Source organism: Carettochelys insculpta, chromosome 10 (assembly GCF_033958435.1).
Source record: "Carettochelys insculpta isolate YL-2023 chromosome 10, ASM3395843v1, whole genome shotgun sequence".
NCBI classification, from domain to species: domain Eukaryota; kingdom Metazoa; phylum Chordata; order Testudines; family Carettochelyidae; genus Carettochelys; species Carettochelys insculpta.
The window spans coordinates 30505001-30521430 of NC_134146.1; the positions used below are offsets into that span (position 1 = coordinate 30505001).

Here is a 16430-nt window from a genome sequence, read left to right on the forward strand (position 1 = left end):
GACCAACGTCCTCTTTTTGCAGCAACCTCCAAGGTTCAATTCCCCTTCTGGCTGTAAGGCACTACTTCCCCTCTCCTGGCAAGCTAGACAGTCCTTCCGCACCCGACACCATGCACAGTTTTAAAGGTGCATAGTGATCAATGTTGTCATTTTCATTAACGTTTGTTACAGAAATACCAGGCTTTGCCAATTTCTCGATCTTGCAATTCTCTTTAGCTCTTTAACTTAGGTGAATAGTGAAGTTCATCCATTGTGTTCAAGTCACCAGTTGGGGCTGTTTTCATAATCTTTTTCAGTAACTCTTCCTGGAATTAACACAATGTGTATCTGTCATTTCAATTAGCAGCTCATAGATCAGTTTCTAAAATTCATCTTGTGATAACATGAAAAGCTTTGCAGTGAATCCAAGTATGAAACCTTGGCACAAGAATTTGCCTCTGTCCTTGGTTGGCTTCTGTTAAATGAACATTACTTGTCCCTAAACTTAAATTATATTCTTGTTTCACCAGTTGGCATAATTTTCCTTGACCAGCATTTTCATCCACACCAGTTCTGTTAAGATGCTGTGGTAATCTTTCACTCTCTGGGTAGCTAAGCCTAGTGTAAATGGAGGTAGGAATGTATGTGAGAAGCACACCTGCCTTAAAATAAAAAACAAAAACTTTAACCATTTGCATTTTGATAATGCTGTGTTCAAGTGTAGAAATCTTGAAGAAATCCATTAGTTCTGGGACAAATGTGTGTTTTTCCTTTGGATTTTGCTTTATATGAATATTCAGATAAATAAAAACTTTTAAAAGCATAAAAAATGGCCATACTGGGTTATATCAATGGTCCATGTAACCAATACCTTGTCTTCTGACCATGGCCAGTACCAGAAGTTTCAGAGAGTGAACAGAACAAGGCAATTTATTGTATGACTCATCCCTGTCATTGTCTCAGCTTCTAGCAGTCACAGGTTTAGGAGCGCCTAGAATATTGGATAATGGAAAGAGTGGAATATGAGAGAAGGGACAGTTATGCTAACTCATGAGCACAGGGGCGCAGTAAGAGGCCCTGTGATCACTCATTGGCTGGCACCATGGCTCCACCACGCCATCCTGCCCTGGGGAACAGCTGCCAGTCCTCCACAACTCCATCTTCCTGGGCTGGCTGCACAGAGCACCAGTGGGCAGCCTGTACAGTCCAGGGTGGCCCCAGTGAGGAGCCAGTGGTTTCGGTGCATGCTCCCCAGGAAAAGTTGAGGGATACAGTATATTGCCTTCTCCCTGCCCCAGGCCTGGTGAGAAGCTGGCAGGCAGAGTGTGCACTCATCCTCACCTTCAGCTGACCCCCAGGCAGGAGCCAGTTCCTCTCCCCAGCCCTGAGCAATGCAGGGTAAGTCTACTAGTACATATATATTGAGATGGGTCAACTGGAATGGTACATATTAGTCAAAGAGTGAGCATATCATGGATTTATGTAGTTTCCTTGTATCATTCTGTCTTATCTATCATCTTCATAATGGTTCTGAACTTTTTGTTAGAATTTTTGCTGCTGAACATTGCAGGCATATTTTCTGAATACTGTTCACAATGACTCCAAGATCTTTCATGCGTGGTAACAACTAATTTATATCTCATTGTTTTCTATAGCTGGGTTATATTTTCCAGTGTGCATTACTTTATCTTCTATCAACATGGAATTTGGTCTGCCATTTTGTTGTCCATTCACCCAGTTCTGTGAAATCTCTTTATAACTATTTGTAGACTGCTATGCATTTAACTATCTTGCATAACTTGGTATCATCTGCAGACTTTTCCATCTCACTGTTTACTCCCTTTTCTTCATCTCTTTATCATATAATGAACAGCACCAATCTCAGTACACTCTGTGGTGAACTCTGTTATTTACTTCTTTCCGCTGTGAAAACTGAACCTTTATTTGTAAGCTGTGCTTTGTCTTTTAACCAGTTGCTAATCCAAGAAAGAAAGTTCCTTCTTATTTCACGTTTCTATACTTGGAATATAAGCTACTTGTGAGGGACCTTGTCTACGGCTTTTTGAGAGTCCAAGTACACTATTTCCTCAGTTTACCCTTTTCTCCATGCTTGTTGATTCTGTCAAAGAATTCTAATAGAATTAGAATTGATTGAGGCATGATTTTCCTTTACAAACTCCTTGTTGACTCGTCCCTAACTTGCTGTGTTATTTTTGGTATCCAATAATTCTGTTCCTGACTATAGTTTCACCCAATCTACTAGGTATTGAAGTTTGGCTTTTTGACCCGCAATTGTCAGAATTGCCACTGGAGCCTTTTTAAAAAAAGCAGCATCACCCTAGCTATCTTCCAGCTGTCTGGTACAGAGGCTAATTTAAGTGATTGGTTACATATTACAGTTATGTATACTATTTATATATCAGTTCCTTCAGAACTCTTGGGTGAACGTCACCTTGGCTAAATAATTTGTTTTGTTTAATCAGCTTGTTCAAAATCCACCTCTATTGACACCTCATTCTGGGACAGGTACTCAGGTTTGTCACCTAGAAAGAACGGCTCAGGTAGGAAAATCTCTCTTGCCAACTCCACAATGAAGACTGATGAAAAGAATTCACTTAGCTTCTGTGCAATGACCATCCAATGGCTGCACTGATTATTTAGCAGACTTCCTGCTTTTGTTGGGTGTTTTTTGTTTTTGTTTTTTGGTCTTTTGCTAGTTGGTCTTAAAAATATTTTTGGGCCTTGCTAACTGTATTGGTACATTTAGCAATGTTTGCCCCTTTCTATATTTCTGGGAAGGATTTAATTTCTGAGTCGGTAAAAACCTCTTTTATTCTGTTTAGTTACTGTAGTTTTTATTGGTGTCTCTTTTTTATTTTATTTTATTTTACATTTGGATAATACATATAGTTTGAACCTCTTATTGTAGTGCTTTTAGACATTTCTATGAAACTTGCAGGCTTTTCATTCCTGTTTTGTTCAAGATATATTTGACAGACTTTTGTAACATTAATTCATAAGGCTATTTTTCAGTTGTAAGGATATGTGTTGGTATTTATATGCTAACACTATTTTTTTTTCTTCTGGACTCTGAGTTGTAATCATTAGGCCACATTATTCCTTCCATGTATAGTCCCTGCTTATTTTGAAAGACCAGCAACTAATGGAGTAGTAGGGGCCATGAAAATAAATAGAGGTCATGTATCTGCATAGTTAAGCAGGGTGTCTTTCAGATCCTTTGTTTGGATGCACAGACATTTCTGTATTTGGTTGCGAGGTCCTCTTCCAACTGGTAATTACAACCCAATTCTTACCTTAGGGTGATGTGTGCTATTGTGAAAAGTGCAACCCACAGCTGTTTCCGTGGTCTCAGGATAATGCATTAATTTCATTTTTTCTAAGGTAGACTTCAATTCGTGCTTGTTTGACTTGGCTCTTCTTTGCCCCTTTTTATATTTGGCTGGATAGTTCATGCTGTTTTCTTCTATATCTGTGTTAGAAGCACCTGTGTGTATGATGAGCAGATAAAGCTACCTTTCTGTTCCTCACAGGATGTTTTTTTTTTTTTTCAATTTTTAATACCTCAGCGTCACACCATGCTAGTGGAATGTGGATAGGTATGCACAAATTATTGTTATGCTCTCTGATTCATATAATGGTACTAAGATAGTCAGTAATCTTCATTTGAGTATAGTAAATATGTATTTATGGGAGACTGTATGAAATAGTTCACAATTATTTTAAGAGATGGTGCTATAACCTGTTTGTTACTTACAAAACTGTTTACTTAAAGAAGCACAAATAACTTCTGTGCCAAGCTATCAGTTTTGGAATATTCTGCCAGATGGAGATATTTATCATCTATAACCTGGACATACCGATTTTTATCACAGTAGAAAGAAGCTGTTTGCTTGGGATTAATCTTCAGCTCTCCATTGTGTTCCAGTATGATTGTAAAGATGATCTTATTGCAAATGGTCAGTGTGACACTACCTACTCAAATTTTTTTCCAGTTCCTCATCCTTAAGCTATCCAAGAGTATATGTAAGACTCATCTTTGTAGATTGCACCCTGCTGTTAGAATATGCTGTTTTATCCTTCATTGTTAGCCCGTGAACATTTTTCATATACTTGGTGTGACAGTCTGACTTCCCTACTGTATTTTAATAGGATAATTTTTGGCAGGGGAATTAGGCTGAAAAGTCTTATTTATACTAAAATAGTGCTTATTCACTAGCATTTCCACTACATAAGCTTGATATCCACAGTTTTCAACAAATTAATTTTCTTCCTTTGATATCTGTACTTAAACCATCAAGTCAGCCATATTGGAACAGACCTGTTCAGCCAATGCCCTTCTCTGACTGTGGCTAGTATCAGGAGTTTCTCAGGAAGAAACTCTGCAGTAGATAGGTGAGGAAAAACCTTTCCATTCTTAATCCTCAACAATTGGAGGTTGGTTTATTCCCGAAGCTTGAAAGTTTTGCTTTTATTCTTAGCATTTACTATTATTATCCTGGATATTCTTGTTATCTATGTAAATATCTAATACAGTTTTTAAATCCAGCTCAGTTTTTGGTTGCCGTGATATCTTGTGGCAGTGAGTTACAGTATATTACATGAAAAAGAATTTCCTTCATGAGCTTTGAATTTGCCACCTTTTCAGTTTCTTTGAGTGTCTCCTTGCTTTTATAGGATGAGATGGTGAATATAAGTCATGATCTGTCCTGCTTTAACTTTTCTTCTCTAATCTGACTTTTCCAGTACATTTTCGCCTGACAGTTTTTCCACATCTCTAATCATTCTTATCCTCTTTTTTTAGAAACGCCACCTGTGTCAGGTTCCATAGGGTACATCCTAGAACTGGGGTACTGCCAAGTCCTCTTACTAACATGAGCTCCCTTGTACTCTGATAATGTGACAAGCTAAAAACCCTTCCAAGTCTTGCACACCCACAAACATTCAACATCAGAGACACACACCACCTGAGTTTCATGAATACTTTTGCTAGCCACTCATGAGACAACAATAGAGAGGCTTCAGCCAAGTCTCTCCAGCTCCTTAGCCTAGGACCCCTGCTGAGAGGCCGTGGTCAGAAGCCTGTCCAATGTAAGTTATCACCCAGTCTCCTCCCTTTCCGTGTGGAGAAGACAATGCACCAGCCCTTGTTCCTGAGAAGTTTTCCTTTCTACTTCAAATGCCAGTGTTTTAAGAGAGGGGATGGGGGAGGAAAGAGAGGGAGAGCAAGCTAGATTTTTAAATATTAAAAAGTAATAGCATACAAATCAAAGTTGGTTACCTCATAAACAAAATAAAATCGCAATCTTAATTCTATACAGTAAAACCCTGATTTACGCGATTTCGACTTACACGTTGCTGATGTCAACTCGCTTTAATCCAAGTAAGTGGAGTCAGTCAGGCGGTGCAGTGCTCCACCTACTGGCTGCAGCCCCTGGCTCCCCTGTCTGGGAGAAGCTGGGGAGTAGCTGCACCACCATGCCAGTCCTCCCTCTGGTGGGGGAAGCTGGGGAGCAGCCATGCCGCTTTATTGGTCCACCCCCTGGTCTGCCCTCTCGCCACTTGCAGGAGCTGGGAAACTGACCAGTGCTGCTGCACTGGTCAGTTTCCTGCCTTCAATGAGTGACGAGGAGCTGGAAACCAGGTGGCAGCATGGCTCCAAGCTCCCCTCTGCTTGCACTGACCAACGCTGCTGCATTGGTGCCTGGCTCTGGGCTTTCTGCTGCTCATGTGAGCAGGGAGCCAGGTGCAGCCAGGATGGGGGCCTGTCCCAATTTACGCAAATATTACATCCCTCTTCCATGTGGCGGGAGCTTCAGTATTCAAAGCAAAGTCCCCAGAACAATTTCTGGAAAAATCAAATACTGTATGGATTCCAGAGTCACATGAGTTGCTCACATACCTTTGCATGCTTTGATGAATTGTAGCAGAGCCCATTACCCATATTCTGTCTAGAATGTTCACAAATACCTTTCAAATATTGATACACGGTCAATATTCATACCTGTAGGTACATGCCTATGAATAGGGTAATCATAATCAATAAATCATAACTTTCTCATTGATTCCTTACATGACATAGTTGTACAAAACTTATGGAAATCGTATCACTATGGTAAATATGGATATGCCAGGTCATGTTCCCTCAAATCTTCTCCATTATATGTGCTGATTTTTTTCCATCCCTGTTGAGCAGAGATCTCCTTTTGAGCTGTCCAATATGAAGCCCAAATCTTTTTCCGGGGTTGATATCCTACTCGGTTCTAAATAAATAGTATATGAGTAGTTCAAATTATTCTACCCAATGTTAATATTTGTGTTTGTTAGCATTGAATTTCAGTTGTTTTCTTGTCCATTCTGGCAGCTTTGTTAGCTTCCTTGTGAAACCATTCAATTTTCTGTAAGCTAAATATCTCTGCAAGGTTGACCATATTGCTACTTATCCATTTTGAAGATGATTACAAATATCTTGAGTACTAATCCCAGTACAGAATTTGTTTGGGGTCTCCCTTTTTACATTTTCCATGATCAAGTTGTTTGAAATCTGTTTCTGATCTTTGACACTTTTTTGCCTTCTGTCTCATAACTACTTAATGTCTTTAGTAGCCTCTTATAAAGGACTTCCTTAAAAGCATTTTGAAAGTCCAAATAAATTGTCACTTGTTTGCGTTTGTTTACATTCAAAATTGAAATAAATTAATATTGCTTAACATGGAGATCTTAGGTACTGGTATAGGTTTAACTATCTCAATTATGATGTTCACAGTTGAATGTAGTTGTGTGCTAACCACGTTGATGTCACACAAAATGAGCCATACTTGGAGCACAGTGTTGAGCTACAGATGATCAGAGGGCTAAACCAGATGAGTGGGAATTTGAACATTTACTGCTCATAGGATGCTGGGCTGTTTGCTTAGATGGTTATTCTGCAACTAAAGTGAGGATGCATTTTTCCTCAGATGATTAACGTATGTGAGAGCTCTATCTAGGCTAATCCAAGGTAGACTGAGAGAATCTTATTTCATGCAGTATCCATTGAGAAACATGTGGAAACTGTGTGAATGAGGACGTCATTTTTCCTCAGTTTACAAGGAACATATATCAAGAATAATTTGTTTTGTCTACTTGACGTAAATAACTCTTAGAGATTATAATAATCAGTAATTGAATCAGAAATCAGAGAACAGGCAAATACATTTTTCTTAATTAGGATGCGTATGTCAGTTTTATATTAGCTAATGCTTGTCTGTGTAGCAACTGGCTTTTAAGATTTTGGGGTAAAAAGAGTGCAGATGGAGTTTCATTAGTCACATTATTCCTGCAGTTGGCTTTAATACAGTTCATCCACCCTAAAATCCATGATGTTTTGGCACTTCTGTATATTTCCTGTACTGTACTCTGAGGAGAAGGTGAGTTTGAGAGGTGTACATGAATGCCAAACCACTTGCTTGAAAAGCTGACTACTGTGGTAAGGCTGAAGCAGTCATCTGTCCTGAGCAGGGCTCTTACTTTGAATATAACCCTTTCAAACTTAATTTGCCCTACATTGCCCTGAGCCCAGTGTTTTCTATAAACTGTGTGGCTGCTCAGGAGGAATTCAGATGCCGCGCAGCTGATTAGCAGAGTGCCCACTGCTAGCTTTTGTGTTTCTATTGGTGATGCACATCCATGCGTGCTTTGACGCACAACATTTATTCCACACATGGATGGAAAAATCTGCACACGTATGGAAAAGATCAGTGGAAACATTGCCTGAGCCATCTTTCAACTGGCTGAGCTTTTTTGCCTTTTTTTTCTTTCTTAAGCCTTGCCCTCATCTCCAGAAGTAAAGTGAAGTTTTAGAGAAATGACTAATGGCCTAGTCCCTGAAAAAATGTGTTTTAACCATATAGCTAGTTCATCAGCAGGAATTAATCTGGGGAATGGATTTGACTGGGCTCCAACATCTTAAGTTGTCTTTCCGTAAGAGCAGTAGATCTGGAATACATGTTTTCCCTGGTTAATTCAGAGTTGTTGTTTTTTAAAAAAACAAAAACCAAAAGCAACAAAATGGTATTTTGCTGAACTCCTCTCCACTAGGAGAAATCTAAACAGCAGTTAAGTGGCACTGCTGCCAAATGGTAAGATCAACAACTACTGTACTGAGATTTATGTTCTAGTTCTAGCATGAACTGTGGAGATGAAATACAGCTTTGTGGTAACTGCTGCTTTAAAATGTAGGGAATAAAGTGTTAGACTATCACTGATGTTATGACCGGTGCTGTTTGGTTTTTAGGAAGAACTATGTAAAGCTTAAATGTAAATTAATCTGATTAAACATTCTAAAAAAAAGTCTCATAAGTGGAGTTAAGAGTTTTATATCATTTAGAGCAGGTCTTTAGCATGGTTGTTTAAAGCTACAGAGGCCTCTTAGCGTGTGTGGAGGAAATCCTGATGTTGTCATGAGGTGTTTCTTCTGCAAATTATTTTAGGACTGTAGCAGTGTTCCCTGTAAGCTGAACGCTTACACAGCTGCTCAGAAGATATGGCAAGATTTTGGGGTGGTAAGAAGTTGTGGGAGGGACAAATTAGCCACTCATATGAACTAGTGTGGGAATCTGATTCTGAACCTTGAGAGCCATCACTTTGACAGATGGAAATTCCAACAGTGCTGTGGATTTCATGACATGCTTTGCTCCACTACTGTGTTCCTGCATTCTTGTTGTATGATGCTGCAGTGATTTTGTTCAATTTTCTGCTCAACCAGGGCATTCCACTTAGTGCTGTGGGGGGAAGAGGCTGGTCCTAAAGGTCCTTAGTTGGCACAATCAATTAAAGTTTCTTTCTTCAGCCTGTGGCGCTATACAAACTAGCGTCAAACTGAGCAATTCTGTTTGTTTGAGGCATTGAGACCTGCTGGGCTCCTGAATGGCACTTCTCTGACCACGATAACTTTTGTGAGAAGTGAAGGAATTTGAGGTGGCTGGCAGGTTACAGGATCCTGTTGCATAAGAAGTTCTCCTAATGCACAAAAAATATATCCAACCAGTTCTGTTGCATCAGCCGTGTTTGGGGACAGTGCCTGGCGTGTGGCAGGGAGGCAGTGACTAGTCCAACGAAGTTGTGAATGAATGATAATGGCTTCCATGCTGGTCATGTTCAACTCTTCCAGGATGCTAGTGTTCATTTGCCGATCTTCCCAAGAGATATTTAGGATTCTCCTGAGGCAGCATTGATGATGTTCAGCATACAATGACACTTGTATGTTGTCCAGGTTTCACGTGCATATAGTAGCATTGGAACAACCACTGCATGATATACAAGGAGCTTTGTCTTAAGATAGATGTCCCAGTTCTCAAAGACCCCTTTTCTCAGGTTTGCAAAAGCAGAGCTTGAATGGCTCAGATGATGCTGCATTTCCCCATCCATGTCAACTTTAGTGAAAGATGACTTCCAAAGTATGGCAAGTGCACCACATTTTCCTGTAGTTCTCTATTGACTTCAATAGAAGGTACATGAGATCGTCCTGTCAGTGAAAGTTGATGGAGCACCTTGATCTTTTTGATGATCAGTCTGAGGCTGAGATTCTTGTATACTTCAGAAAAGGCACTTAAGATGACCCGAAGAGCTGAGGGAGAAAGAGTAACAACCATATTGTCATCTGTGTACTGGAGCTCCATGATCAAGTTGGGTCATCAAAGATTGGTGGGATGGTCCTTCACGTCCATCAGTTTATGAAAAGACCTATGGAGACATCGTGGTTCCAGACAGTGACACTTCTTGATGTAGATAATGGATGTGTTATCAATATGTTGCTCAAACACTTTATTTGTGATAGAATTGGTACTATTGTCATGTAAGGCACAGATTAAACCTGTGAGGGATGTAAAGGGTAACAAGAAAACATTTTACAAATACATTTGAAGCAGAAGAAAATGAAGAGGATAAGCTCATTACCCAATGAGGAGGGAAAGACAAGAGCAGATAAAACGGCAATGACCCAAGCATTAAAGCCAGGCTGTGTCTACACTGCCTCATAGTGCTGGCAGCTTGATGCAAAGGAGGGCTCTCAAAAATGCAAATATCTACTCATTTGCATATTTATATGGCCAATTTGCATATCCATCCAATATTTCACTGCCAGCAGAAGCTGCTGCTGGCAGAAAACAAGCAGTGTAGATGTGGTTCTGCTGGCAAAAACCCTCTTTGTCGGCAGCCCTTTATGCCTGGAAAAAAATCAGGGATAAGAGGCTGCTGACCAAGGGTTTTTTTCTGACAGAACCATGTGCACACTGCTTGTTTTCTGCCAGCAGCAGCCTCTGCTGGCACGGTGATCTCATGTGAATATCCAAATTAGCTGTGTGAATATGAAAATGAGCATCCGTTTGCATTTTTCAGAGCCCTTATTTGCATCAAGCTGCTGGCAGCATGGCTCAGTGTAGATGCAACCTTGAAGGGGACATGATAGTGGTTTTCAAGTACCTAAAAGAGGGGTACAAGGAGGAGGCAGAAAAATTGTTCTCCTTGGCCTCTGAGGATAGAACAAGGAGCAGTGGGCTTAAACTGCAGCAAGAGAGGTTTAGGTTGGACATTAGGAAAAACTTCTTAACTGTCAGAGTGGTTAAACACTGGAGTAAATTGCCTGGGGAGGTTGCGGAATCTCCATCATTGGAGATACTGAAGTGCAAATTAGATAGATGTCTAGCAGGGATGATCTAGATAGTGCTTGGTCCTGCCGTGAGGACAGGAGACTGGACTCGATGACCTCTTGAGGTTTCTTCCAGTCTAGTGTTCTATGATTCTGTGAAAAACTTTTTTAATTTTTTTCTTCAGTTTTCATCAAAAAGATCACTTATCAGATTAATAAAATGGTGAATATCAGTGTGGCATTAAAATGAGGCTAAAATAGGGAAAGGGCAAATTAGGAATTGCTTCCATGTCTACACAGCCACTTACATCCACAAAAATTAGGTCACTTAGGGATTTAAAAAATATACTCTCCCAGTGACTTAAGTTTCTCCAGTATAAATGGTAATGTTCACAATTCTATGTTGGCAGGAGAGCTTCTCTTGCTAGTATGGCACTCCCATTGACATAGTTAAACCACCTTCCAATAAGCAGTAGTAGCTGTCTTAAAGCACAGCAAGATCTTAAAGCCTAGCTGCATTTGTAGAACAGTGCCATGCTAAGATCTCTAGTGTAGACATAGTCATAGGCTAAGTCTATGCAACTGAGTTTTGTCAACAAACACTGCCTTTTGTCGACAAAACACTGACAGCATGCACATTGCAATAAAACTTTTGTTGGGAAAAATACCCAATTTCAGCAACAAAAAACTTTTATGTTTACAAGAGACCTTTTTTTTTCCCCCTCCCTTTATTGTCAACAAAGAGCCTGTGTACACACTGTTGTCTGGTTTGTAAACGGAGCTGGCTTCTGCAGGTATCCCACAATGTCTGCCCGATGGCTCTGCTTAGTGTTTTGATTTCTGCCTCCCTGCATGCACCCTGCCCCTTTCAAAGCTTCAGAAACTATCTGACAACTGAGTGAACTGCTCTGTTTGGGAAACAAGCACAGAGCAAATCATTGGAGTGCTCCCAATCTGTCCTGCACACAGAGGCAGGCAGACTGCTGCTGCACTGGGAGGGGTCAGACTGCTATGTTGCTTTGACATTCCTCTGCATAGCGAGCTTACATCATTACTCATGATGCTTCTCCCAGCAGCTGAGCATGCTGTGTGAGAACTCTGAAGGAATCCCAAGATGTGCAAGAATCACCTCTGCCTTCCCACGACATTGCACCATACCCACAGTGCCATTCCCATGACATACATACCCACAGTGCATTGCTCACACTGTGGTGGTGCCCCCAAGGTGGATATGATCTGTTGACAGAGAGAGCAAATGTGAATACTCTCTGGCAATGTTTGTTTTGTTGGCTTTTGCATGAGCTGTTCAATATTTAGACTCATTAGCTCAATCTTGTCTATAAACAACTTCTTTGGTTCTGTCCTACCACATTTTTATACTCTCACCCAGAGCTTGAGAACTAAGCTCAGAATTCATTTTGACTTCAACATTATGTTAAAGATGGTGGGATTGTTGGTACAGTGATAAAATAAAGGAGACAGTCCACTACTGGGAATACAAGTATGGCAGTAGATGAGGTGGTATGTAATGGTTTCTACCAGTCTTAAATGTAATGTGTGTTTGTATATGAAATAATACATAACATGCAAATGCATACAAAGATCTGTTCTAATAATACGACAGTTTATTGTAAATCTTATCTTTCTTTTCAGTCTCTTGCAGAACAAGCCAAAGCTAGATTACAGTTGGTTCTTGAAGCGGCTGGTAAGTGATGCTACATAACTATGGAACAGACAATAATACTTTTGTTGCCTTTTTTATAATGTCACTAAAGGGAAACCTGTGGCCAAACTGATTTTGTTCCCCTCCCTTTTTGTTCAACACTTAATCTTTTTCCCCACCTCTCTCCCACTTACATTTCTAACCAGATCATAACAGCATGGCTTCTCTCATTTAAATACGACTGTTGACATGCCTGTTCTTCTTCAGCAGATAATTAACTTGTACAGTGAAATCTTTACAATTTGATGGAGGACTGCTGTCACCTCTCTGCACCATGTCTTAATACTGTAACTCCTACGGCCTGTGTGAGGGTTAACAGACTGGAGTAAGTGGGCTACCCCCTCACTATACTTGATATTAAATGCCCCAGACCTGTTCACTAGTTGCATTGGAGGATGTTCTCCCCATAGTTTAATTCTAATTCTGACTTGTCAGGGAGCTTGACCCCTGTTGAATGAAGCACCAGCGGTTAGCATGGCCGACTTTGCCCAAGTCCTGATTAACCATTCTTTACTAATAGTGGTGCAAATCCTATCCACTCCCGAATAGAGAAGGGTCTAGCATTTCTTCCTTGCATAACTGTGCTGTTGGTTATACAATTTTGTTATAGGCATTCATGAACCTTTCTGATGCCCTTCATTTGACCACATGCTTATTTACCATTTTCTTGTCTTTGTCCACCTGTGAAATCCTTGCAGTTCCCCCACCAAATCCTCTGCTGTGGCATCTCACGCCAATTAGTTACCTGGCCTCAACTACTAAACTTTGTCCTATGCTTTTGTTGAATCTCCAGATTTCTTTCCCCTACCTACACAGTGATCCATTCATGTGACCCCCACCCCACCCCCACCCTGCCGACCAATGAACATATAAGATGCATCCACTGACCTCGTACTGTGCTGCTTGAACCAACTCCAAGCTGCTGCTGGTCCAGCACATGATGTTACCCAGACTATACAATGGGCTTATATGTCCTCTTCATGTTGCTCAGATGACATTGGGCTTCTACAGAGCTCCTGACTCCAAGCATCTATCGCCCCACTCTGACTATATGAAGCTAAATTTTGCAAAGGGGGAAAAGATAGAAGCTCCTCTTTATAGGGGCCTTTTTTCCTGCACACAAAGACTGTTGCTTCTGAGACCATAGGGATGCATATTTTATGCTAATTTAATACCAGGAAATTGTTACTTTTGCCTATTGGCTTTGCCATTTTATGCTTGGCAAATGTGAATAATCTCCCTTGCATTTCTTCTGTTCAAAAGTCAACAAGGCTTTTTATATTAAGAGCAATGCCTTTAACAAAGTAAAGATTAAATTAAAATTGTTCTTAATGGCTCAGATTAGATGGGATGACAAAGGCAAGAAGTGTCAGTAGTTGATATGGGTTTTTTCTGGGTAGATGGGAATTCCTGATGGTAATAGTCGGAGCACTGGTGGTAGTCTGATGGCTGTATGCTTGTTTAAAAAAAAAAAAAAAAAAAGTCATTATATAGTTCAGTCCCTCTAGTCAATAGCAGTATAGGGAATTCCACAATAGAAAAGTGCACAAGCTGTCCTGAGGCTGTTAGCCTGCAGTATCCCAGTGTTCTGATGCAGTGATTCCATTTCGGTATCCTCTTGGATATGAGGAACTTTAGATATGTGTGAAACACTTAGAAAGGACTTCTAGACAAATATTACATTTGTTAATTGTGATTATTTTATATACTATATCTATGAGTAAGAACCCATTTAATTTGGGTATAAATTCAGGGGGTGAACAGTTTAAGGGGTCCATTTATGCTGATGCAGCCTGAAGATTAAGAGTTCTCAGTAAAACTTTTTAAGCTCTCTAACATAATTCTAAACAATGCACCTATAGCTAGATTTAATAAGATATCTTATTTCTAAAACTCAAGAGTATAAATAAATCTAAATAATTGTAAATAAATAATTATTAATACATAATATATACAGTATAAATAATTTTGTAGTACACATGCAAATGAAATAGAAAAAATGTAACATTAAGTGTGCAAAAATTACTCTCTTTCAAATTTGTTTTATGTTCCATTTGTTTTAGGCCACTGAATTTGGGTTCACCTATTTATTTATACTGCTGTAGAGTGTTGATGAATATTTTCATTGGCACGTGTTTAATAATTTTGGTGAATTGAATGTTCCAGGCGTTTTCTTTAATTGCTTCAGCTTTTGTATGGTTTACATGTAAAGACCTAAAATGTTTATCTCTAATTACATGTGCAACCTTACTGCTGTCTGACTTGGTCCCTTGACCTTAAAATTCCTGAGTTTTTTCCCCCAGATACAAATTTTTGTTGGTTTTAGTGCACAAAAACAGGCAAATTTTCAAAAGTTCTTGCAAATGTTGTTCGTAAATATGCACGCTGTTCAATAATTCAGGTGTTCTATTTTAATATGTATTTTCCTATCTGTTTCTTAGATTTAATTATAAAATATGCTTTATAAGTAATCAGTCTTTTTTCTTCTTCCTTTTGGTTACCTTTTTTTAAAGAGAAGTTCTTTTGAGATTTCCAGCAAATATTCACATTTTTCAATAACACACCTAGCATCTTCTATTTCATAGCTTCAAATGTATGAATTATTCTCCATATCTTTTAATATGTCTTTGAAGCATATAATTATAAAATAGATGTGACAGCACAGACCTCAAAAAGTACAATTTGTTTATACTACTCACAGCTGTCATATCTCATTTTTTAATTTAACACCTTGAAAATGTATTAACAATACCATGAGTTGTATATCATCATGACCTGGGTCTCGTGGATTTCAAGCAGCATTTAAAATGGTTGTGACACTTTATAATTTTAAAAATTCACAGCTGGACACTGAAATTTAAACTATATGTGCAAATTGCTCATGGATGATTCTAGAGAGCTTTAATATATTTGTTTTTATTACAATCTGAAATGTAGGGAAAATCCCTTTTCCTGTTTGTATTTTAATTCTGAAAATAGAAAATCAAAAAAATCTAATAAAACTGTAAAATCCTTCTCTGTTGTTTTGTTCTTGGTCAATTAAGTTGACAATACTGTTAAGAAGGGTGTGGAGGGAGGCTAATGACTATTTTGTTTATTTTTGTTTGTTTGTTTGAAGCAAATAAGAACTTTTTACCCATGTATCATTCATATTAAGTCCTTCTGTGTCAGGATTTTACTAAGTAATCTTTTTCAATGAAACTTTGGTAGTTGTAATATAATACTCCTCTGTTTTCAGAGAGCTATTTTCAATACTGAAAATATAATTAGTTTGGGGTTTTAGAACAACAAGCTGTAGGCCAGGTACAACTTTCAACAGTACTTTTGTATTGCAGCATTACTGTAGTTTGTGTTTATAGTTACTGTTGTCACATAACTTTTTTTTATATATAAGTTATCTAGATTTGCAACAGTAGGTAGTTCATTGAAGACTGAAAACACATTTTTAAAAATAGTTTAACATTTTTTTCCCCAAGGATTTTACAATCCACAGTTGCCAAAGTTATTCAACAACAGTTCTTTCAGTACAGCGTCAATACTTACTGTAAGCTAGATTTGAATATAGTATAAATTTAAAACTTAAGTTTGGTGACAAATAAAAATTATCTTCCTTTTTTTATACTGTATAGACATTCCACATCAGTATGGATTTTTAGGCAAACTTTATTTCATTATTATACATGCCTTCTTTCTGCTAACCTATTGGCTACATCTGTATTAGAGCTGAACGCATGCAAGCATCAGAGCCCCACACTGCTAGATCCATGCCCTTGCAGCTACTGCCAGGTACTGCCCAAGACCCCCTGGTTCCTTGCAGGACCTGTCTGTGGGACTTGGGGGTTGAAGAAGCAGGCTCCATCCTATTCGGGCTCTGAGCTGCAAGATCTCCTTGGCCTCTGGGCAGAGGAGGCCATTCTACTGGACCCCACCATGGCCATCCAGCCGCATCCAGGTCTGGAGCTGCCCAGCCCAGGAGCAGCACCTAAGAAGGCTGGTACCCTATCATTGGCTGGAGGGGCCGTTGTCAGGCTGAGGATGATATCCTGCGGGCTTACTCATCTGCTCTCAGGAGGCAGATGGACT

At 39.3% G+C, this 16430-nt stretch overlaps 1 protein-coding gene across 1 annotated transcript in view; it reads left to right on the forward strand.

The window, feature by feature from the left end:
* RSRC1 (arginine and serine rich coiled-coil 1) overlaps positions 1 to 16430 on the forward strand; it is a 344630-nt gene that overhangs the window by 147180 nt on the left and 181020 nt on the right. Inside the window, exon 6 of the mRNA XM_075003869.1 lies at positions 12278 to 12329. Coding sequence (XP_074859970.1) covers positions 12278 to 12329 — 52 coding nt within the window. The remainder of the gene's footprint in view (positions 1 to 12277; positions 12330 to 16430) is intronic.